Below are 24893 nucleotides of genomic sequence, written 5' to 3'. Positions count from 1 at the left end.
AAAAAAAAAAAAAAAAAAAGAAAGCAAGCCAAATCTAGTTCAATACCCCCACTTTATTTTTGAAACAGGGTCTCACTCTGTTGCCCAGGTTGAAGTCTGGTAGTGTGATCCTAGCTCATTTTAACCTTGACCTCTTTTTGCAAATGGGAAAACGGAGACCCAGAGAGGAAAGGTGATCTCAAGAAGTCACACGACTGGTCATTGGTAGAGGCAAGACAGAATCCAGTTGTCCTCATTCTGGTAGCACTCTAGGGATGCCCTGAAGTTCCACTTTGACTTTAATATTAATCAAAATGTGCTGTTTGTCGTGCGCATTGGCCGTTAGCAGGCAGAGGAACAGATACCCAATTCAAAATCTTTTCTGTTATCATTTTCTCATGTATGGTGATGGCCATGTTTTCATACAGGTCCCATCCTGTCTAAACAGCACAAAACCCACCATTAAACAAAGTATTTCATTTGGATTTGCTATTAACATTTGCATGTTTGCTTTCCAGTTAGAGTTCAACATTCAAGATGCAACTTGCATATAGAGATCAAAGTATCTTTTCTACTGCCAGAGTAAAATACAACATTTCATAGTATTATATAAGGTATATTTTATGATAAAGGAAATTACCAAGAGATTTCAAATGATCGAAAGGGAAATAGGCTGGAAATACACATCTTTATTTCTGCATTAATAGGAAACTTAATAATATGACTGCTATTATTTAGTAATGAAATTCTAACAGTAACTGTACAGGCTAAGCTACTGATAACAAAGTCTTAAAAATACAGTGACTTAGCCTGGCATGGTGGCTCATGCATGTATTCCCAGCACTTGGGGAGGAGGCCAAGGCGGGAGGATTGTGTGAGCCCAGGAGTTTGAGATCAGCCCAGGCAGCATAGTGAGACTTTGTATAAAAAAATAAAACAAATTAGCCAGGCATGATAGCACACATGTGTGGTCCCCGCTACTTGGGAGACTGAGGCAAGAGGATTGCTTGAGCCCAGGAGTTTGAGGCTGTGGTGAGCTGTGATTGTACTGTTGCACTCCAGCCTGGGCAACAGAGTGAGACCCCAACTCAAAAAAAAAAAAAGTGGCAAAAAGATTTGGATAGACATTTCTCCAAAGATATACAAAGGCCAAAAAGAACATGAAAAGAAGCCAGGCTCGGTGGCTCAGCCTGTAATCCCGCGCCTTTGGGAGGCTGAGGTGAGTGGATTGCCTGAGCCCGCGGGTTCAAGACCCGCCTGGGCAGCGAGACCTCATCTCTACAATAAATCAAAAAATCAGCCGGGTGTGGTAGCGCAAGACTGTGATTCCGGCTACTCGGAAGGATGAGGCGGAAGGATCGCCGGAGCCCAGCAGGTTGAGGCTGCGGTAGCCGGGAGCGGCCACTGCACTCCAGTCTGGGTGACGGAGTGAGACTCCAACTCAAAAAAAAAAGAACATGAAAAAATGCTCAACATCATTAGTTGTTAGGGGATTACAAGTCAAAACCACAATGAGATACTACCTCACACCTACTAGGATGGCTGTAATCTAAAAAAAGGGGGAAATAGGCCAAGCATGGTGACTCAAGCCTGTAATCCCAGCACTTTGGGAGGCTGAGGCAAGGGGATTGCCTGAGTCTATGGGTTTGAGAACAGCTCGGGCAACTTGGTGAGACCTCATCTCTACAAAGTAAAAAAAATAAAATAAAATAACTGGGCATGGTAGTGCGTGTCTTTCTGGCTACTTGGAAGGCTAAGATGCAAGGATCCCCTGAGCGCAATAGGTCGACGCTGGGGGTGGCCACTGCACTCTAACCTCAGCAACAGAGTGAGATTCCAACTCAAAAAAAAAAAAAAAGAAAAAAGGGAAAAGAGCAAAAGTTGGCTGGGATATGGAACTGGGAACTTTGTACATTGCTGATGGGAATGTAAAGTGGTATAGCTATTTCGGAAAACAATTTGGCAATTTTTTTTTTTTTTGAGTTGGAGTCTCACTCTGTCGCCCAGACTGGAGTGCAGTGGCCGCTTCCGGCCACTGCAGCTTCGACCTGCTGGGCTCTGGCGATCCTTCCACCTCAGCCTTCCAAGTAGGTGGAACTACAGGCGCATGCTACCACGCCCAGCTAATATTTGATTTTATTGTAGAGATGCGGTCTCACCAAGTTGCCCAGGCGGGTCTCGAACCCGCGGGCTCAGGCAATCCACTCACCTCAGCCTCCCAAAGTGCTGGGATTACAGGCTGAGCCACTAAGCCCAGCTGGCAATTTCTTAAAAATTAAACATGGAGTTACTATATGCCCTGGAAATTCTTCTCCTAGGTATAAGCTAGATCATTGAAAACATATGTCCACACAAAAACTTGTACCCAAATATTCATAGCAACCTTATTCATAATCACTAAAAAATGGGGACTACCCAAATGCCCATCAGTTGGAGAATGGATAAGTAAATGTGTCATACTCATAAGATGCAATGTGACTTGGCCATAAAAAGGGATAGAATACTGGTAGCTGCTATAACATGGATAATTCTTGAAAACATTATGCTAGGTGAAATAAACCAGACACATGAGAGGCCTTGTATTGTATGATTCTATTTATATGAAATGTCCAGAATAGGCAAATCCATAGTGAAAAAAAAGTAGATTAGTGGTTGCTAGGGGATAGGGAAAGGGAAATGGAGAGTGATTGCCAATGGATATGAGGTTTCTTTTTGGGGTGATAAAAATGTTTTTATGTTAGATAGTGGTGATGGCTGCACCACTCTGTGAATATACTAAAAACCACTGAACTGACAATTTATTTATTTTTTTTGAGTTGGAGTCTCACTCGGTCACCCAGACTGGAGTGCGGTGGCCGCTCCCGGCCACCGTAGCCTCGACCCGCTGGGCTCCGGCGGTCCTTCCACCTCAGCCTTCCGAGTAGCCAGAATTACAGGTGCGCGCTACCACCCCCGGCTAATTTTTTGATTTATTGTAGAGATGAGATCTCTCTGCCCAGGCAGGTCTCAAACCCGCGGGCTCAGGCAATCCACTCACCTCAGCCTCCCAAAGGCGCGGGATTACAGGCTGAGCCACCGAGCCCGGCTGTAAAGCTGTTATTTTTTAAAAAGATACCTGAGCCCAGAGGTTCGAGACCAACCTGGGTAACTTGGCGAGACCTCGTCTCTATGATAAATCAAAAAATTAGCCGAGTGTGGTGGCATGTACCTATAGTTCCAGCTACTTGGAAGGCTGAGGTTGAGGGATTGCCTGAACCCAGCAAGTCGAGGCTACGGTGGCCATGAGCGTGCCACTGCACTCCAGCCTGGGTGACAGAGTGAGATACCTACTCAAAAAAAAAAAAAAAAAAAAAAGATAAAGAGGTCCTGAACAATTTCTTTGTATGAAAGTGAGGCAGAAGTTACACATAATCTTCTACTCCCGCTTCATTGGAGAGAATGGAGTCACGTGGTTCTCACCTTTAGGGCAGTGGGAAATGTAACCTCCACCTGGGCAGCCATTTGCCCAGACCAGTTTCTTGAAGGAAGAGATGGAGGAGACATCTCAGGAGTGCTCAGTCTAGCAAATTCCTTTACTTCTTAATGTCCCATAGCCTGTCTGCTGCCATCTTTCTGTTCATCTCTAAATAACTCTCCTGGCTGGGCGAGGTGGCTCACACAATTCCAGCACTTTAGGAGGGCGAGGTGAAAGGATCGCTTGAGCCCGGGAGTTCGAGACCAGGCCAGGCAACAAAGTGAGACCTTGTCTTTACAAAAAATAAGAAATAGCTGGGTGTGGTGGTGCATGCCTGTAGTCCCAGCTACTTGGGAGGCTGAGGTGGAAGGATCGCCTGAGCCTGGGTGGTGGAGGCTGAGGTGAGCCATGATCATGCCACTACACTCCAGCCTGGATGACAGAGTGAGACCCTGACTCAGAATATAAATAAATAAATAACCCTCCCATAAGCCCCCTCCTCGCATTCCCACAGCTCTGCCCTGGTCTAGTCCCATCCTCTCCCTCCTGGGTCCCTTCCCCAGTCTCCTCCCTGAGCTCCTGGCTGCCATTTTTGTCTTCTCTGATCCACTCTTCACACAACAGCCAGATATATTCTGTCTCTCTCCCCCCTAAATTATCGATGATTCCCATGGTTCACTCGTGTGTTATCTGTGCCCCCACTAAACTGAGCTCTGTGAGGGAAAGGGCCTGGTCTGTATTCACAGAGCCTAGAACAGTGCCAGGCACTGAGTGGGCACTCAAATATTTATTGAATGGATGTTAAAAGCCAACAGGGATAGCAAGCAGGGAAGGCTTCCTGTGGAAGCGATATCTCAGGAAAATTTGGAAGGACAGCAGAGTGTAGGGGAAGGAGTCCCAGACAGGAGGAGCCGCCTGTGCTAAGGCTTGATTCTTGCAGAGAGCTGGACCTGAACAGAGTTCGGCTGGAGGAGGGCTGGAGCGAAGCGGGAAGGGTCCTGGGGGCTCATTCGGGCCTGTTCTCCAGATGAGCGGGAGGCCGTGCAGAAGAAGACCTTCACCAAGTGGGTGAACTCGCACCTCGCCCGCGTGGGCTGCCACATCGGAGACCTCTATGTAGACCTCCGGGACGGATTCGTGCTCACAAGGCTCCTGGAAGTGCTGTCTGGGGAGCAGCTGGTGAGGGGGCCCGAGGGGCGGGGCACGGGGGTGGCCCAGGGAGGGCTCTTGGACTGGGATTGGGCTTCTCTGGATGGCTGGACCCCAAGCGGAGGCCTGGTAATCGACGGGTGGTGTCCTAGAAGGGCCCTGCGGGACAGGGGCCCCTTTCCTCGCGTGGGCAGGGCTATGGCACAGGGGTGGAGCTTGGTTGTGAGGAGCCTGGGTGCGTGATTGGGATCTGAAGCGGAATTTTGTTGAACCCCCTGGCTGCAACTCGGAGGAAGGACTTTGTTGGAAGGGGCGCGGCTCCACGGGAAGGGGCGGGGGCACCGGAGAAGGGAGGAGCCTTTTTGGAAGGGATGGGCCTGGGTTATCGGGTAGCAAGGGGCATGGCTGTAAGAGGACAGAACTCTGTTAGGGGGGTCAGTGGATGGTCGCGTGGGGTTCGAGACTACGCGCCAGTGTTCGTTGGTGGGATGAGGCCTAGATCGTGGGGGCCTGGGGATGCAGACGGTGTCGGGTTATGGCTTGCTGTATGGGGTGGGGGTGTGTTTCTGGTCTTGGCTGGGGTTTCTTCTCAAAGAGTGGGGTTTCCATGGGGAATGGTTTGTTAAAGGACGGGCCTGGAGCTCAGCGAGCGGCGAGGGGCATGGCTACAGAATAGAAACAAACGCCATGGGCAGGAATCGAGCTATAAACCAGGGCAGGGCGGGGCTTGGTGGGAATGGGCGTGACTAGGCCGACGAGGCGGTGAGGGGTGTGGCCATGGGCTTAGCAAAATACTGGCTGGCTGAAGGAGAGATCCAGTGGTAGGAGCAGCCCTGTGGCTCCAGAGCAGAAGGACCGGGCTTCACGGTGAGAGGTGTGGTCATCAGGGTGGAGGTGGAGCGTCCGTGGAAGGGGCCAAGCCGGGGACTTGAGCAAGGGATGCGATCCTTGAAAGGGTCTGGCTATGAGAAGGGGCGGGGCTTCTTTAGAAGGATTGCTTCCTGGGTCTTGAATAAAACTGGAGGGCAGCCTGATACTGGACACTGGGGGCATGGCTATGGGAGGGGCGGGCTACTTTGGAAGGGGCGGGGCCGAGGGCGCCGTGCTCCCGTCCAGACCCCAACGCCCCTGCCGCCCTAGCCGAGGCCCACGCGCGGCCGCATGCGAATCCACTCGCTGGAGAACGTGGACAAGGCCCTGCAGTTCCTGAAGGAGCAGCGCGTGCACCTGGAGAACGTGGGATCGCATGACATCGTGGATGGAAACCACCGGCTGACGCTGGGGCTGGTCTGGACCATTATCCTGCGCTTCCAGGTGATCCAGCCCACCCATGACAGTGGGCCCTAGGAAGGCGTCCCTCACCCATTCGTTCATTCATTCATTCATTCCAAAAAAGAATCCCTAATATGCTCCAAGAACTCTGTTCCAGACCGGGCTCGGTGGCTCAGCCTGTAATCCCGCGCTTTGGGAGGCCGAGGTGCCTGAGCTTGCGGGTTCGAGACCCGCCTGGGCATCTTGGCGAAACCTCATCTCTACAATAAACCAAAAATCAGCCGGGCGTGGTAGCGCGTGCCTGTAATTCCGGCTACTCGGAAGGCTGAGGCGGAAGGATCGCCGGAGCCCAGCAGGTCAAGGCTGCAGTGGCCGGAAGCGGCCACTGCACTCCAGTCTGGGCGACAGAGTGAGACTCTGACTCAAAAAAAAAAAAAAAAACAAAAAAAACTCTGTTCCAGGTGGTGGCAATTAAAATAATGATAAAAATAATCGTCATGAACACCACCATCACTGTAATTATCATTTATATATTGTTTACTCTGTTCCAAGCACTGTTCTGAGCACTTGACATTTAATACCCACAGCTTAAATTAGATAATGTTTATTAATCCCATTTTATCAATAAGGAATCCAAAGCCCAGATAGGTGGAGTAATATGTCTAAAGTCACACATAGCTGGGTATTGGATCTAGAATGAGAAGCGAGACACCTTTGCTCAAGTACAGAAACAAATGGACAAATTTGCTGCCTTTATGGAGCTTACATTGTGGCATGCAAGACAGATAACAAACAAATACATACATATGTAAATAAGATATGTATGGAAAAAGCACCAGCTCTAGGCAGAGAAGAAGTTTCAAAACCTGTGCAGATCTCATGGATGCCCCATAGACGTGGAGTCAGGGACTCTGCCCAGGTGTCTGTGAATACCCAGCTAAGTAGCTGCTAACCCTCTGACTGGACTTGCATTTGAGAGTGCCAGTGGCTGGAGACCACATCAGCAGAACTTCTACATAACTACCCTGAGATTGAAAATAAAAATTATATGGGCAATCTTAAAAAAAAAAGAAAACCTGTGCAGAAAAGAGCAGATTATGATAAAGCAGTAAAAGGGACATGGGGTATCATGCTGGTGGTGTTGAGATTTTAGACGTGGTGGTTAGAAAAGGGGTCCCTGAGAAGCTGATGACTGAATGACATACAAAGATTAAGGGAGAAAGCATTCCATTCAGAGGACACAGAAGATACAAAGGCCCTGAGGCAGAAATGAGGTAGGCGTGTTGGAAGTACAGAAGAAAGAGTAGATGGCTGGAGGAGGGGAGGCGAGGGGGAGATAGGGAGGAGGCGAGGCAGAGGGGTTGGCAGGACTTAGGTGATTTGTGATGAGCAGTTTGGATTTTATTCTGTCTGAGATGGGGAGAGATTGGAAAGTTTTATCAAGGGTGGTGCATAACCAGATTTTGAAAGATTCCTTTGGATTGGAGGTGGTCACCAAAATTGGGAGCCTAGAGCCCAGGGGCAAGCCCGTAGGAATGTGGGGAGGTGAATAAGGGAGCAGTGGGAAGACAGTCAGAAGGTGGAAGAGACCGGCCTTACGGAAGTAGGGGAAGGAGGTGGCCAAGAGGAGAGTCAGAGCTGTGGCCTGGGAACCAGGACATGGTGGGGCCACCCTGAGACAGGGGTAGGGAGAAGGAGAGGTTTGGGGAAGATCCTGAGGCTAGCAGAGACATGGTGGTTGTGGGTTCAGGACATTGGGTAGAGGGCCATCTAGAAATCCAGTGAATCTGAGGGATAGACTTAGGGGACAAGGAATGGCTGGAGACAGGTATGAATGTTGTCAGTACAGAATTAAGGAATGACACTTTGGGGGTGAGGGTCACTGCTGGTGACTGGAGCCCTGCAGGGGGGGTGGGACCCCCTTGGAAGGGTCTTGGTTCTCTTCCTTGGAACCCACATGCCAAAGCCAGCTCTTGCGTCAAGGACTCAAGTCTCTCAAATACCCACTTGAGGAACTAAAACGCATTCTAGATTCTGGGCCTTTCAGAACGTATTTGAACACTACTAAGTGGGGTACAGCAGTGAGCAAAACAGACAAATGTCCCTGAAATCCTGGAACATTTACATTTTAGTTGGGGAAACAGTAAACCTGAAGACTAAATGAAATGTGTAGGTGATGATAAATGCTAAGGGGATAACAAAGCCAGGAAGGGGGATATGCAGTTTGGGTGTGTCAGCGATTTAAAACCAAGTGGTCAGCAAAGGCCTCACTGAGAAGGTGACATTTGAGTAAAGACCTGAGGGGCTGGCCATGGTGACTCATACCTGTAATCCCAGCAATTTGGGAGGCTGAGGTGGGAGGAATGCTCGAGCCCAGGAGTGTGAGGTCATTTGGGGCAATATAACGAGACCCCATCCCTAAAATAAATAAATAAATAAATAAATAAATAATATAAAAAATTAGCCAGGTACGGTGACACACACCTGTAGTCCCAGCTACCTGCTACTCAGGATGCTGAAATGGATCACCTGAGCCCAGGAAGCCGAGACTGCGGTGAGCTGAGATTGTGCCACTGCACTCCAGCCTGGATGACAGAGTGACACCCCTGACTCAAAACAACAACAACAGCAACAACAAAAAAACAACAACAAATCCCTGAAGGAGGGGTGGAGCCCCGTGTGGGGAACTGGGGGAAGGATGGATGTTCCAGGCAGAGGGAACAGCCAGTGCGAAGGCAATGGGTGGGAGGAGGCTGGTGACTTAGTAAAAAGGCCAATAGTGGAGTGAGCTATTGAAGATGAGGTCGTAGATTCACTGAGGAGAAACATGAGGACTTTTGCTTTTACTCCAAGTGAAACAACCAGGGAGGGTGCTGAGGAGAGGAAGCAGAGATCTGATCTGAGTGTTCACAGGGTCCTTCTCTCCTCTCTTTGCCACGTGGGGAACTGACTGTGGGTGCAGGAGCAGGGAGGTCAGCATCAAGACCACTGCACTAGCTTAGGTGGAAGAGGGTGTTGGCTTACATCAGGAATGTGGCCCAGATGCCCAGTGTTTAGGCTTCCCTAGAAACTGAGGCCTGAATCCACAGCTGCCTCTCCCACTTGCAGATGTCCTGGCCACTCCAGAACTTGTCCTCATGCTCCTGAACCCCACCCAGGGCTGAAGCGTCCTCCTTATCTCTCTGTCACCTGCCACCATCCCCGGTTGCAGGATGGGGTGAGGGTCTCCCAACCTCAAGCTCTCCAGGTCCCAGTAGCCTTTTTGTGATATCCTCACAGATTCAAGTCATCAAAATTGAGACTGAGGACAACAGAGAAACACGGTCAGCCAAGGATGCTTTACTCTTATGGTGTCAGATGAAGACAGCTGGGTAAGCCCTACCCCTTCCTTCCTGGCAGACCTCTAACTCTGGGGTTCCTTCTGGGATAACAGCTTAAGGGGCAGCCCATGTCCTCAGTGTTAAAAAGTTTCATCTGAGGCCAGATGTGGAGGCTCACGCCTATAATTCCAGCATTTGGGGAGGCCAAGGTAGGAGGATTGCCTGAGCCCAGGAGGTTGAGGCTATGGTGAGCTTGGTTGTGCTACTGCATTTCAGCCTGGGTGACAGAGTGAGACCCTGACTCAGAAAAAAAAATTGCATCTGAAGCTAATGAACTGGTAAATAAAATATGTAGACTTTTTTGACCTTGACAAATAAACCTTCCTAACAAACTGGAAGGCCAAGTTCAAATTTAGAACTCTCAGACTCCTCAGAGATCAATACTAGAAAGGGGTAGACTGTCTCCAGTCTGCTCCCTTCTCTCTACTGTCTGTCCCATTTCATCCTGTACTTCTAAAGATTTCACAGGCATATATATGGACCGCCCCAGCTCTATGTCCAAGCTCTGGCCACCCCCTCCCTGCCTGTGAGCGCCCTCCCTCTGCCTGGCAGGGTACACACCAGGGTCTGGCAGCTTGGGCAGGAAAGGTCAAAGTCCTGGGTACCTTCCATGTGGTTGAGATGGTGGAGGTGGGGTACAGGATCTATTGGGCATGTGTCCTTGGGTCCCCATCTCTTTGTCTGGCATGGCCTTAAACTGAAGCGCCCTCTGGGGATCATGCTGTGAGAGGAAGGAGGGAGGGAGCAAGTTTGGGATGGAGGTGGGCTTCTCTGCCTCACGCTTCTGGGCTGCCTGTCTGTCTTACAAAGCCGTCTGTTTCTCCATGTGTCTGTCTTTATCTCTGTCTGCTTTTCCTTGTCCCTGTCTCTCCTTCTGTCCCTCTCCCTCCTTCTTCGTCTCTCCTGTCTCTCTCTCCTTCTCTATGTCTTGCTTTCTCTGTCTCTCTCCTTCCCTCCTCTCTTCCCTTTGACACTCTTTTTCTCTCCTCTCCTTTCTCTTTCTCTCTCTCATCTCCCTGGCTCTCCTTCTCTCTCCTCATGCGCCTGTCTCTCTTGTCTACCTAACTACCCACCCAACCATCCGTCCATCTTCCTGTGTCCTCCCCCACCTCCTTCCTTCCCTACCATTCTGTCTCCCTTTTCCCTCTTGACTCTCCATCTCTGCCTGTTTCTCTCTTTCATCCTGACAGCTACCCCGAGGTGAACATCCAGAATTTCACCACCAGCTGGCGGGACGGCTTGGCTTTCAATGCCCTCATTCACCGGCACAGGTATCCGTCAGCCTGGGGCAGCACACCCCTGCCCTGCACCCTGCCATATGTCCGTGCAGCTACACACTAATACGTGTGTGTGTATAGATGACACACACAGACACAGGGACCCCTCCCTTCACCCCTACACACACACACACATTCATTTCCCTCCATACGCATGCCCTGTACAGTGACACACAGGGACACACACCCGCACAGATTCCTGTCCAGGTCACATACCCTGTGCACACACGGACACACGTGGCCTCACACAGATGTGTAAACACACATGTAGATACCCAGGCACATACACAGCCTGCACTTGCTGCTTAGATGTCCCACTCCCCTGTGGACTGTCACTCTGGGGTGTGCAAAGCACTTCCTCCTATCAGAAAATCCTTCCTCAAGGTGAACTCCCTTCCTGGCTCCCTGCACATTTGGCTACTCACACCGCAGCCCGGTGTGAAATGGCTGAGGACTGGGCATGCATACAAATTACACTCACGTCATGATCATCCATGTGGCAGACTGGGGAAACTGAGGCCCAGAGGCTGGGAGGGACTTGCTGTGATATAGCAGAAGCCAGATTCAACTTTGTCTACTGTGTACACATATTCACTCACAACCCTTGCCTGTCAAACCTACACACACTTGTACACACATGGGGAGACTGAAACCTACAACCACAAACAGAAATTCACAAGCTCTAACCACAGTCATGCTAATACTATGTGACACTGAGTGTTTTCTATGTGCAAGCCATTGTTCTAAGTGCTTCCTACCAATTCATTTATTTATTTTTATTTTTTGAGTTGGGGGTCTCACTCTGTTGCCCAGGCTGGAGTGTAGTGGCATGATCAGAGCTCACTACAGCCTCAACCTCCTGGGCTTATGTGATCCTTCCACCTCAGCCTCCTGAGTAGCTGGGACTACAGGCGTGTGTTACCACACCTAGCTAATTATTTTTATTTTATTTTTTTGAGTTGGAGTCTCACTATTTTGCCCAGACTGGAGTGCAGTGGCATGCTCATAGCCACTACAGCCTTGACCTGCTGAACTCAGGTGATCCTTCAATCTCAGCCTTCCAAGTAGCTGGAACTACAGGCACGTGCCACCATGCCCGGCTAATTTTTTGATTTACTGTAGAGATGAGGTCTCGCCAAGTTGCCCAGGCTGGTCTCAAACCCATGTATGTGCTCAGGCAATCCTCTCACCTTAGCCACCCAAAGTGCCGGGATTATAGGCATGAGCCACTGTGCCCAGCCATAATTATTTTATTTTTATTTTTGTAGAGATGAGCTATGTTGCCCAGGCTGGTCTCGAACTCCTGGGCTCAAGCAGTCTTCCCACTTCAGCCTCCCAAAGTGCTGAGATGACAATTGTGAGCCACCATGCCCAGCCCCAGGTCATTTAATATTCAGTGTGTCTGTTCAATATATCAAGTCCATCTACGAAGCAGATGCTATTAGTATCCTCATTTTACAAGTGGGGAAACCAAGGCACAGAGAAATGAAGTGGCTCACCCAGAGTGACACTGCCGGCATGTGACCAAGCTGGAGCTTGAGCTTGATGGGTTGGCCTCACACCTCACACTTCTAGCCACTACATAACACTGTGGACAAACACCTCCAAGGAGACCCGTGTACCTCAGATGTACATGTGTCCTCACACATATAAGGGCTGTACACACGTGACACGACACGTATTGTCAGATAGTCTTGCAGAGACACACAGGCAGATACCATGTGGCCTTATTTCTTTGAGTACCTGCAAGCTGACCTGGCTGTATATAGGCCAATGTACATGAGCCCAGTGACAAATGCACATGCACACACATGCCTAGGAACCCACAGAGATGAGCCTGGGTCTGTCACGCTCATACCACAGGTGCCTACCGCACAGCACACACCTTGCCCCCTGGCTGGGCTGTGCCCTTCTGCCCCTTGCCCTGGGTGGGGGAGCTCAGATGAGGGTGGCTTTTCACTCACTTGCCGCCGGCTCTGGAGCTTGCCTGCTGCCTGCCCGCTCTGTGCCCCTGCCCAGGCCAGATCTCGTGGACTTCAGCAAACTCACCAAGTCCAATGCCAACTACAACCTGCAGAGGGCCTTCCGCACGGCGGAGCAGCACCTGGGGCTGGCGCGACTGCTGGACCCTGAAGGTGAGCCCTGCATGGCCCTTGCCCGGAGCCCAGACTTCCTCTGGGGGGGACTCCCAACCCCAGTGCTGCCTCAGACTCAGCGGCAGCCCACCCCAGCACCATCCCAAGTCCCAAGGTCATTCCAAATCGTAGCTCCCTCTCCCCCTTCCTCACCTCCATTCTCTTCCACTTCCCCTCCCCACACTCTTCCTGTCCCATCCCCAACCCAACCCCACCCCCATTTCCACCCCAGGGTGACTCCTCCTTTTCCCATCTCCAATTTCCTCCTCATCCTCAGCTCCCTCCCCAACCCCATCTTCAACCATCCTGCCCCCTAAGCAACCACCTCTTCCTGACCGCAACCCCAGCCTCAAACCCAATCTCCAACCCCATCCCCATTCCTTCCCGCTTTTTTTTTTTTTAAGTTGGAGTCTCACTCTGTCACCCAGACTGGAGTGCAGTGGCCGCTCTCGGCCACCGCAGCCTCGACCTGCCGGGCTCCGGCGATCCTTCCGCCTCAACCTTCCAAGTAGCTGGAACTACAGGCGCGCTACCACGCCTGGCTGATTTTTTGATTTATTGTAGAGATGAGGTCTCGCCAAGTTGCCCAGGTGGGTCTCGAACCCGCAGGCTCAGGCATTCCACTCACCTCAGCCTCCCAAAGGCGTGGGATTACAGGCTGAGCCACCGAGCCCAGCTATTCCCGCTTATTTTTGAGTCGGGGTCTTACTCTGGCTCCCAGGCTGGAATGCCATGGCACAATCACAGCTCACCACAGCCTCGATCTCCTGAACTGAGGCAGTCCTCCTGCCTCAGCCTCCCGAATAGCTGGGACTACAGGCATGTGCCATCACACCCAGCTAATTAAAAAAAAATTTTTTTTTTGTAGAGATGAGGTCTCACTATGTTGCCCAGATTGGTCTCCAACTCCCGGGCTCAACGGATCCCCCCACCTCAACTTCCCAAAGTGCTGGGATTAGAGGCATGAACCACCACGCCCAGCCCCCATCTCAACCCTAATGCCAACCTCATCTTTAGCCATATCCCCATCCCACACCTTCAACTCAAGATCCACTCCCACCCCCATCCTTAATCCATTTATAGCCTCGTTTCACACCAGCCCCTCTTCCCCCCATTCTTCCCCACAATGCTCTCCTCATCCTCGGCTTGCCTCTCCTTTTTGGTCTCTCCCCATCCCCAGCCCTGGCTTCAGCCTCATCCTTAGTCAGTGATCACCCCCAACACCACTTTCCTGTCCCCGGAATAAAAAGCTGCCTCCTCCTTCTGAGCGTCTACTATGTGCCAAGCACATGGCTGGGAATCTCATCAGAATGGCTTCCTTCCATCTTCACACTGACCTGGTTGGGTAGAATTTATCAGCCCTCTTTTGAAGGGATGGGAATGAAGGCTCAGGGATATGATGTCACTTGCCCGGTGTCATGCTGAATACCAGTCAGCAGGTCTTTATGACTCCAGAATTCGTGGTCTCAGTCAGTTCTCTACCCTGCCTCTTCTAGCTGTGTCCTGTGCTTAGTGCCTGGCACACGGTTGGTATCTATGGATGTCAGTTTCACAAGGTCATGAAGAATAAGGGCCAAGTATAATGTTATGCACTCAGTGAATAAATTAAAATGATATTGACTGGCATGGAGACTCACGCCTGTAATTCAAGCACTTTGGGAGGCCAACGTAAGAGGATAACTTGAGCCGAAGAGTTCGAGGCCAGCCTGGACAACAAAAAGAAAATGAAAAGACTTAGCTGCATGTGGTGGTACACACCTGTAGTCCCACCTACTCAGCTACAGGTGTGCACCACCCACCCTGGCCATTCTTACTAAATTTTTATTGCATTCCTACTGTGCGCTGGCATGGCAGAAATGGTGGTTTAAAAAAAAAAAAAAAAGACAGACATGGTCCTTGTCCTCATGGGGCTCAAATTGTAGATCATGTCATAATCACAAAAGGGAATATTTAACTACAAATGGTAATACACCTGGGAAAAAAATAATACGATGCTAAGGGGAGAATGGCATAAGTCCACCTCTAGACAAAGTGAAAGTGGAGGCTTGTCTGAGAAAATTTTAGCTCAGGTGAGTGTTGAAGAATGAGTGGGAGACAGGCACATGGAAGAGGGTGAGGACAACGTGTGCAAAGACCCTGAGGTGGAGGTTAAAACAGTGTGTTCAAGAAACAATTATAGATCGGGCGCAATGACTCATACCTGTAATCCCAACACATTAGGAAGCCAAGACAGGAGGATCACTTGAGGTCAGGAGTTCAAGACAAGCCTAAGCAACACAGTGAGACCTTGTCTCTACAAAAAATAAAAAAAATTGGTCAAGCATGGGGATACGTGCCTGTAGTCCTAGCTACTTGAGAGACGAGGTAGGAGAATTGCTTGAGCTTAAGAGGTCAAGGCTGCAGTAGGCTGTGGTTGTGCCACTGGGCTCCAACCTAGGCAACAAAGCGAGACCCTAGCTCTTAAAAATAAAAAAATTTAAAAAAGAAAGAAAGAAACAATTAGAGATACTTTCTCTGTGGTGGTTTTTATGTGTCAGGCACTATCTCATCCCATGGGGTAGATTCCCATCTGGCAGGTACAAAACCTGAGGGATAGAGATGGTTAATTATCTTTTTTTTTTTTTTTTTTTTTTTTTTAGTTGGAGTCTTACTCTGTTGCCCAGGCTGGAGGGCAGTGGCATGCTCACAGCCAGCAACCTTGACCTGCTGAGCTCAGGCGATCCTTCTGCCTCAGCCTTCCAAGTTGCTGGAACTATAGGCACATGCCACCACACCCAGCTAATTTCTTGATTTATTATAGAGACAAGGTCTCGCCAAGTTACCCAGGCTGGTCTCGACCCCCTGGGCTTAGGCAATCTTCTTGCCTTGGCCTTCCAAAGTGCTGGGATTACAGGCTTGAGCCACTACACCCGGCCCGAGGTTAATTATCTTGCCCGAGGTGACACAGCTAGTAAGAGAGGGTCCTCCCTCCCCCCACCCAGGTGCCCTCTGTCAGTGCCCACATCATGCTCCCCCACTCCCCTCCCTCCGCAGATGTGAACATGGAGGCTCCCGATGAGAAGTCCATCATCACCTACGTGGTCTCTTTCTACCACTACTTCTCCAAGATGAAGGCTCTGGCGGTGGAGGGGAAGCGGATCGGGAAGGTAGGAGGGTCCCCGGTTTGGGGCAGGCGGGGGCCTGGGAGGCACCTCAGGCAGATGTGGGAGGGGGCTGGCCCCATCTGCCTCTGCCGGGACAGGTCCTGGACCAGGTGATAGAGGTGGGGAAGATCATCGAACGCTACGAGGAGCTGGCGGCTGAGCTGCTGGCCTGGATCCACCGCACTGTGGGGCTCATCAGCAACCAGAAATTCGCCAACTCGCTCAGCGGGGTGCAGCAGCAGCTTCAGGCCTTCACGGCCTACTGCACGCTAGAGAAGCCTGTGAAGTGAGGCCCGGCTCGGGAGGGAAGGTGGCAGGGGGAGGGGGAACGTGGAGGCCAAGCTCCAAGCTCACGCCCCTTCAGGTTTCAGGAGAAGGGCAACCTGGAGGTGCTGCTCTTCAGCATTCAGAGCAAGCTGCGGGCCTGCAACCGGCGCCTCTTCGTGCCTCGGGAGGGCTGCGGCATTTGGGATATCGACAAGGTGAGGTTGGGGGATGTAGGGGAGAATCAGGGATGCTCTGTAGAGTTGTACAGGTGGCGCACTGCTCATGGGAGCCATTCACATTGTAGACATCATGGGTTGATATTTGCTCTGTTTTTCAGCAATAGTGTCATGAGGAAGGAACTTTTTTCTTTTTTTGATTTATCGTAGAGATGAGATCTTGCCAAGTAGCCCAGGTTGGTCTCGAACCCATGAGCTCAGGCAATCCTCTCACCTCCGCCTCCCAAAGTGCTGGGATTATAGGCGTGAGTCGCCGCACCTGGCCAAAAGGAACATTTTTTTCCCCCGGATTTACATAAAAGTGCCATAAATCAACGGTCCCCAACCTTTTTTGGCATCAGAGACCAGTTTCGTGGAAGACAATTTTTCCATGGATGGGAGGTGGGGAGGATGGTTTTGAGATGATTCAAGCACATAACATTTATTGTGCACTTCATTATATATAATGAAATAATTATAAGACTCATTATTTAAAAAAAAAGAAGCCACATTCACATAATGGGTAGGCCACATGTGAATTAAAATAAGTGTAGGATTTCTGACTTAAAGTCTGACACCAGATGCAGCTGTACAATTGAAGCACATCAACTCACTTGCCACTCAGTGATAGGGTTTTGATATGAGTCTGCAAGCAATGGGTTTATTATGATTTCTGTGCAGTCAAACCTCACTGCTCACGTTCATCTGTATTTGCAGCCACTCCCCAGCGCTAGCCTCACCACCTCAGCTCCACCTCAGGTCATCAGGCATTCAATTCTCATAAGGAGCGCACAACCTAGATCCCTCGCATGTACAGTTCACAATAGGGTTTGCACTCCTATGAGTATCTATTGCTGCTGCTGATGTGATAAGAGGCAGAGCTCAGGAAGTAATGCTAGCAATGGGGAGTGGCTGTAAATATAGATAAAGCTTCACTCACTGCTCACCTCCTGCTGTGTGGCCAGGTTCCTAACAGGCCACGGACTGGTACCAATCCATGACCCAGGGGCTGGGGACCCCTGCCAGAAATGCTGTGAGTGGCCTCAGAAGTCAGGGCCGTTACACTGTGGGATGTTGTTAGAGTCTGACTGCCTCCTCTTCCCTCCCCCAGGCTTGGGGTGAGCTGGAGAAAGCAGAGCATGAGCGGGAGGCTGCTCTACGGGCCGAGCTGATCCGGCAGGAGAAGCTGGAACTACTGGCCCAGAGGTTTGACCACAAGGTGGCTATGAGAGAGAGCTGGCTGAATGAGAACCAGCGCCTGGTTTCCCAGGTACAGGGCGTAGGGCTGGGGTGCTGGGGAGCAGAGAGAAAGGGAGGAAGGGTGGGGCTGATGGCCGTGGGACCAGAGGGAGAGGCTGGATCTCCAAAGCAACAGGAAGGATTGGGTTAGCCTCCTAGGTGGCAAATGGGGGTGGGAAAGGAGAGTTGGTTTCCTAGGTGGTTGGTAGTCCTTCTCTCCAAGGTGATGCGAGATTGGTCTCCATAGTAACTAGAGAGGACAGATGTAGTTTCTTCAGAAATAGGGGGACTGTTTAACTAGACTCTTAAGTGACAAGGGAGGTTGTATCTGGGGTCCAGGGCAACTCAGGAGGATAGAATTGGTCTCCTAAGTAACAGAATAGGGCAGACCTGGTCTCCAGTCTCCAGGACAATGGAAGGATGGGACTTGTTTCCTGGGTAACAAGTTTAGGGTTAGAAATTTAAGAAAGGGAGGGTGGGACTGGTTTCCAGTTAACTGAGGAGGGTGGGACTGGTCTCCCGGGTTACTGGGAACGTTGGCTAGTCTTCAGAGTAATAGGAGTGAGTGGAACTGGTCTCTGGGGTAACAGGAGAGGAATGGACTGGTCTCCAGGGTAATAGGAGGATAGGGCTGGTCTCTAGGGTAACTGGGAGGATGAACCTGGTCTCCAAGGCAACAGGGAAGGGGGCTGGTCTCCAGGGTAACAGGATAAGTTAGGGCTGGTCTCCAGGGTAACTAGGGAGGGCAGAGCTGGTCTTAGGAGAATGGGAGTGGGTAGTTTCCAGGGTTACTTTGGGTCAAGGTAACAGGTGAACTGCTAAGGCAGCAAGGGTGAGTTTCTGGCCTGTGCTGCCTCAGGACAACTTTGGGTATGAGCTGCCAGCAGTGGAGGCAGCCATGAAGAAACACGAAGCCATCGAGGCAGACATTGCAGCCTATGAGGAGCGGGTGCAGGGTGTAGCGGAGCTGGCCCAGGCCTTGGCGGCCGAAGGCTACTATGATGCCCGGCGGGTGGCAGCCCAGCGTGACAGCGTCCTGCGCCAGTGGGCCCTGCTGACCGGGCTTGTAGGTGCCCGGCGGACACGGCTCGAGCAGAACCTGGCCCTGCAGAAAGTCTTCCAGGAGATGGTGTACATGGTGGACTGGATGGAAGAGATGCAGGTACAGGGTGGGGGCCAGGGATGGAGTGCATGCCAAGAGTGGGGGGAGGGTTCTTTCAGCAGACGCTGAAAGAAGCAACGAGGAGTGGAGGTGGAGAGAAGGAAGGGAGAGACCGAAAGAGGTAAAGAGAAGTCCAGGGTGACAAAGAGAAAGAGCAAAGAGAGGAAGAGAGTGAAAGAAAGATACAGAGGAACAAGAGAGGCAGAACAACCAAGACAGAGTGAGAAAGAGGCAAACAGGGAAATAGAGAATGACCCAGAGATAGAGACGGAGAGAGCCAGGGATAGAGGCAGAGAGATTAGTCCAAGGGAAGATAGTGACTGTTTGAGAGAAAGAAAGAGAAATCAGAGAGAGAAAGAGAGAGATAAAGAGAGGGAAAGAAAGAGAGAGGCAGAGAGACAGAGGCAGAGAAAGAGAGAGAGAGCTAGGCGCAGTGGCTCATGCCTGTAATCCCAGCACTTTGGGAGGCCAGGGTGAGAGACTGCCTGAGCCGAAGAGTTCGAGACCAACCTGGGCAACTTGGCAAGACCTTGTCTCTATGATAAAATAAAATAAAATAGAAATTAGCTGGGTGTGGTGGCGTGTGCCTATGGTTCCAGCTACTTGAAAGGCTGAGGTGGAAGGATCACCTGAGCCCAGCAGATCAAGGCTGCGGTGGCCATGAGTGTGCTACTGCACTCCAGACAGCGACAGAGTGAGACTCCTACACACACACACAAAAGGAGAGAGAGAGAGAGAGAGAGAAGGCGTGCTAGAAAAGAAGACACAGGGTTGGCTTTGAAAACCTCTGGCCGCAAAGAAAGACACACAGGAAGATGGAATCAATCTGAGAGAGACAGACCTATCAGAGCTAGCTAGATCGATAAAGAGATGTGACAAGAAAGATGAATATTGGGAGGGAAATCCAGGCACAGAAAGAAAGAGACAGGGTAGAGGTGGAGATAGAGGCAGAGACAGATGTGTAGACAAGAAAGAGATAGAGGCCAGGCTCGGTGACTCAGCCTGTAATCCCGGCACTTTGGGAGGCCGAGGTGAGTGGCTTGCCTGGGCCCACGGGTTCGAGACCCGCCTGGGCAACTTGGCGAGACCTCACCTCTACAACAAATCAAAAATTAGCCGGGCATGGTAGCGCGCATCTGTAGTTCCAGCTACTTGGAAGGCTGAGGCGGAAGGATCGCCGGAGCCCGGCAGGTCGAGGCTGCGGTGGCCGGGAGCGGCCACTGCACTCCAGTCTGGACGACAGAGTGAGACTCCAACTCAAAAAAGAAAGAAAGAAAGAAAGAAAGAAATGGAGGCAGAGAGAGATGAAGGAGGGAGATGGAGGTAGAGAGGTGGGAGGCCCCAGGACAGAAACAGTCCAGAAATGGGACACAATGAGAGATAAACATACAGGGAGAGACACAGGCAAAGAGAAGGGATGACAGAGCAGGGAGACTGGGACAGGTCAGAGTCGAGCACTACCATGTGGAGCAGCAAGGGCTGGCCCAAACAATGGGGGAGAGGTGGGTGGCTCAGGGCAGTGCCAGAGGTGGGCTCAGTGCTGTCCCCCTTGCAGGCTCAGCTGCTGTCCCGGGAGTGTGGGCAGCACCTGGTGGAGGCGGATGACCTGCTGCAGAAGCATGGACTGCTGGAAGGTGACATCGCAGCCCAGAGCGAGCGGGTGGAGGCGCTCAATGCCGCTGCCCTGCGCTTCTCCCAGCTCCAGGGTGAGTCTTGGGGCTGGGGCTAGCATGGGGACTATCAGGGCTGGTGCTCCTGAGAGACAGAAGAAAAGAGTTAGCACCCCATCCTTGGAGGTATCTAAGCAGAGCTAAGCTCACACCCCATTAGGGAAATCATGAAGGGAACTAGTGCCCTGAGTGGCAAGTGGAACCCCTCAACTTCATTCGGTTGTGAGATTCTGCAGTAATAACTCACATTTAGGGAGCACTTTTTATGTGTCAAGAAAGATGAATGCCAGGAGGAAAATCCAGGTACAGAAAGAAAGAGACAGAAGCTGGATGTGGTGGCTCATGCCTGTAATCCCAGCACTTTGGGGGACTGAGATGAGAGAATTGCCTGAGCCCACAGGTTTGAGACCAGACTGGACAAATTGGCGAGACCTTATCTCTACAATAAATCAAAAAATTAGCCACGCATGGTGGTGCACACGTGTAGTTCCAGCTACTTAGAAGGCTGAGGTGGAAGGATCACCTGAGCCCAACAGGTTGAGGCTGCATTGATACTCAGTGAAAAGCACCCATGTAAAGTAATATATAGTCAGAGCCTGTTCAGCAGCGAGTGATAGAAACTCAACTGAATTGGTTTACAAACAACAGGAGAATGTATTGGCTGAAATGTAACTAAAGTATCCAGGGTTGGACTTCAGGCATGACTGGATCCAGGAACCGTTCAGGGGTGCTTTTAAGACTCCATCTCTCTCTCTCTCTCTAGTCTCTGTGTTGGTGTCACTGTCGGACAGTCCTTCCCTTTGTGGTGTAAATCTGGGCTCATTCAGCCCTATGTTTCCATCTCAGCATCTTGGCAGACAGAGCAGAGATAGGCCCCTTTCCCCCACCTATTCTGGCAAAAAGTCCAAGGATAGTTTTCATTGGCTCACTGTGGGCTCCACCCCCATTGCTCAACCAGTCATCATGGCCCCAGGGCATGCAGTGATCTGATTGATAACATCTATATGACTTGTCTGCCCAGGGCCAGGAATGGGGTCAGCCCACTCTAGACACTGTCTGAGAAAGAGTAGGGGGGGGCAGTCGTCCTTACCAGAAGCAGGGACATGGATGCTGAGAGGCAAAATCGAGATTGGCTCTAATGAGGTTTCCATTTCACTGATGTCAGTGCCCTCAAAACAAAGGCTACCAGGAATCCCTCTGCGGTCAAACCAAGTTGGGCTTGGGGTCTCCTTGCATACATCGTGGGGCACCATGACACATCTCAGTAAAAAAGCATCACAAGGGACTTAGTAAAGGATCTGGGCTTGTGTTTGGAGGATGATTTTTTTTTTTTTTTGAGTCAGGTTCTCACTCTGTCCTCAGGCTGGAGTGCAGTGGCACAATGACAGCTCACTGCAGCCTCCACCTCCTGGGCTAATTTTTTGGGTTATTTTGTAGAGATGAGATCTCGCTGTGTTGCCCAGGTTGCCCTCAAACTCTTGGATTCAAGGAATCCTCCTGCTGTGGCCTCCCAAAATGCTGGGAATACAGGCCTGAGCCACTGTGTGCGGCCTGGAGGATGATTTGATGCGGTCTGTCCTGCTGTGGATTAGAAGCTGTCAGGATGTGGGGGTGACTAGATGACTGAGCATCATAATCATTTTTCTCTAGGTGGTAGGAGGAACCGAGGGAGGCTTTTGCAGTAATTGACAGCTACCATTCATCTTAGCCAGGCGATGGAGATGTGTAGTCATTTCTGTGGTTTGCAGTTTGCACAGTGACCTTGCTTTTGTCCGTGCTCAGGTATGATTATGAGTGTGCTGAGTTTTGTCCTACTGCATTATGGGCACAGGGCCACTCTGTGGCCCTGTCTGGTGCTGGTATTCTGTGAGATTGTTCATGCTCACCAGAACACCACAGCTTGCTGTGAGCGCTGGCGGCATTCAGGGCTATTTTTTTCTTTTTCACTGATGAGGGTACCGAGGACCAGGCCACAGAGCCGAGAAGAGGGTTTTGAGGCCAGTCTGTCTCTCTCCATTTGGATGCTTCCTTCCTTCATTCAGAGCCATGGCCCTTTGGGTTTCTGGAATGTTATTAGAAAAGGAAAGGCTCGCAGCTGTAATCCCAGCCCTTTGGGAGTCTGAGGTGGAAGGATTGCTTGAGCCCAGGATTTGGAGACCAACCTGTCCAACATAGCAAGATCTCATCTCTACAGAACATTTTAAAAATGAGCTGGGCATGTTGGTGCACGCTTGTAGTCCCAGCTGCTTGGGAGGCTGAGGTGGAAGGATCACCTGAGCCTAAGAAGTTGAGGCTGTGGTGAGCCGTGATAGTACTACTGCATTCCAGCCTAAGTGACAGAGTGAGACCCCAACTCAAAAAGGGGGGGGGCTGGTGGGGTGGCACACGCCTGTAATCCCAGCACTTTGGGAGGTGGAGCCAAGAGCATTGCCTGAGCCCAGGATTCGAGACCAGCCTGGGCAACTTGGCGAGACCTCATCTCCACAATAAATCAAAAAGAAATTAGCTGGGCATGGTGGTGTGTGCCTCTAGTTCCAGCAACTTGGAAGGCTGAGGCGGAAGGATCACCTGAGTCCAGCAGGTTGAGGGTGCTGTGGCCGTGAGTGTGCCGCTGCACTCCAGCCTAGGCAACAGAGTGAGACTCCAACTCAAAAAAAAAAAAAGAAAAGAAAAGAAAAGGAAGCATTGTCTGGCTTGCAGGATAGTGGGGAGTATCTTTCCTTCATGGACCTGGGTCACGTCCTAAGAGCATGTGCTGAAGTTTCCTTCCATACCCCGGTGTGGACATCCCATCTTGGTTCTGCCCCCTCTCATCACATCACAACTCCAGGGGAGGTGGTTGGGACTCTCTCCTTCGCCTTAGCGATGTTAGTGTCAGAAGGCTCCCTCTGCCTTCTTCTTGAGAGATCTTGGCTTCTGGTGACAACCAGCCGCAGGAGAATGCAGCAGAGGAGCTAGTGTGGTGTGTGTGTTGTTATGGTGATGGGAAGCAGCACTGCCTGATGAGTGGTCCAAAGTGTGAGCTCCTGATTGGCCACTTCTTAACCCATCCTGGGGCAGTCCTTCTCTTTCTGAGCCTCAGTTTTTTCACTTGTGAAATGGGGCTAATAAGGATACTGGCCCCATAGGATAATTGTGAGGATTAAATGGCATAGTGCCGAGTAAGGGCTGGATACATGGAAGTGGCTGTGGTTGTAATTATTATTCAGTTGGATGATTTGGGATTGGAGTCAACATCAGTGAATGTTGAGAAATCTTGCATTCGACCTAGGTTAGTGTCTCTCAGTTTTTTTGTCAAGTAAGAAATACACTTACCTCATGACCCAGAGTTTTCTCTCTCCCCCCCACACACATACATACACATACACACACACACAGGTTTTATAAAATAATACTTCCCCTGACCTTGTGTGTTGCATTCTGATATTTTCTATTCATTCTATTAATATTTCACTAAAGAAATGCTGGCTGTGACCCATTACATTGATTTTACCATTTTCTACTGACAGACTAGAGATCCAGGAGGAAGGTGAAATATTTGAGGAAAAAAGAGAGTTCAGGTCATTCCTGGGATTAATAGGATACAGAGGATGGAAAAGGAGACCCTTGAAATGTGACTTAAAAGCAAAGTGTAATTTGGCCCAGTTCTATTACTATTATTATTATTAGTAGTAGTAGTATTCAGGATCTCTGTTGTCCAGGCTGGAGTGCAGTGGTATGATCACAGCTCACTGCACCCTTGACCTTCTGGACTCAGGCGATCCTTTTGCCTCAGCCTCCTGAGCAGCCAGGACTACAGGCGAGCGCCACCATACCTGACTAATGTTTTTTGTAAAAACGAGGTCTCACTGTATGGCCCAGGCTAGTCTTGAACTCCTGGGCTCAAGCAGTTCTTCCACCTCAGCCTCCCCAAGTGCCTGGCCACCGCGCCTGGCCTCCAGTTCTGATATGACATAATTAACACTCAAATATACAGATTTCGTGATGCTCTGAATCCCTCCATCATTCGGTGAATAAGCCACTCTATTCACCAGCTACAGGCCTGGGCTCCACCCTGTGCAGGATGTGACCGAGACCGCCCAGGTCCTGCCCTCACGGAGCTCCCAGTCCAGTGGGAGAGCCAGAACAGGCAATGCCAGCCCACAGTAGTCAGAGCTGGGATGGGGAAAGCAGAGAAGCCCGAGAGGGGCCAGAGCAGGATCCTGCTCCAGGCTTGGGGTGTCAGGGAAGGCCGCCTGGAGGAGGGGACGCGGGGCCCGGCACCTGACGAAGTCCACCCAAGGACAAGGCAGGTAGCCCATACCCGTCTCTCCCGGGTGCCCCCTCGCCGGTGACCAACCCGGGATCCTCCCTTCCTCCGTCCAGGCTACCAGCCCTGCGACCCGCAGGTCATCTGCAACCGCGTGAACCACGTGCACGGCTGTCTGGCGGAGCTGCAGGAGCAGGCGGCGCGGCGGCGCGCGGAGCTGGAGGCCTCGCGGAGCCTGTGGGCGCTGCTGCAGGAGCTGGAGGAGGCCGAGAGCTGGGCGCGCGACAAGGAGCGCCTCCTCG

The 24893-nt window shown here is 51.0% G+C and overlaps 1 protein-coding gene across 1 annotated transcript in view; it reads left to right on the top strand.

Moving 5' to 3' along the window:
* LOC103272394 (spectrin beta chain, non-erythrocytic 4) overlaps positions 1-24893 on the top strand; it is a gene marked incomplete at its 3' end in the record, with an annotated part of 40272 nt that overhangs the window by 12758 nt on the left and 2621 nt on the right. Inside the window, exons 2-13 of the mRNA XM_008069907.1 lie at positions 4461-4612; positions 5723-5896; positions 9134-9225; positions 10425-10505; positions 12531-12646; positions 15680-15792; positions 15888-16075; positions 16154-16271; positions 17383-17541; positions 18370-18672; positions 20228-20378; positions 24708-24889. Coding sequence (XP_008068098.1) covers positions 4461-4612; positions 5723-5896; positions 9134-9225; positions 10425-10505; positions 12531-12646; positions 15680-15792; positions 15888-16075; positions 16154-16271; positions 17383-17541; positions 18370-18672; positions 20228-20378; positions 24708-24889 — 1829 coding nt within the window. The remainder of the gene's footprint in view (positions 1-4460; positions 4613-5722; positions 5897-9133; positions 9226-10424; positions 10506-12530; positions 12647-15679; positions 15793-15887; positions 16076-16153; positions 16272-17382; positions 17542-18369; positions 18673-20227; positions 20379-24707; positions 24890-24893) is intronic.

Source organism: Carlito syrichta, unplaced genomic scaffold (assembly GCF_000164805.1).
Source record: "Carlito syrichta isolate Samal-C Ts95f unplaced genomic scaffold, Tarsius_syrichta-2.0.1 Scaffold111498, whole genome shotgun sequence".
Classification (NCBI taxonomy): domain Eukaryota; kingdom Metazoa; phylum Chordata; class Mammalia; order Primates; family Tarsiidae; genus Carlito; species Carlito syrichta.
This window is presented reverse-complemented; position numbering and strand designations above follow the sequence as displayed.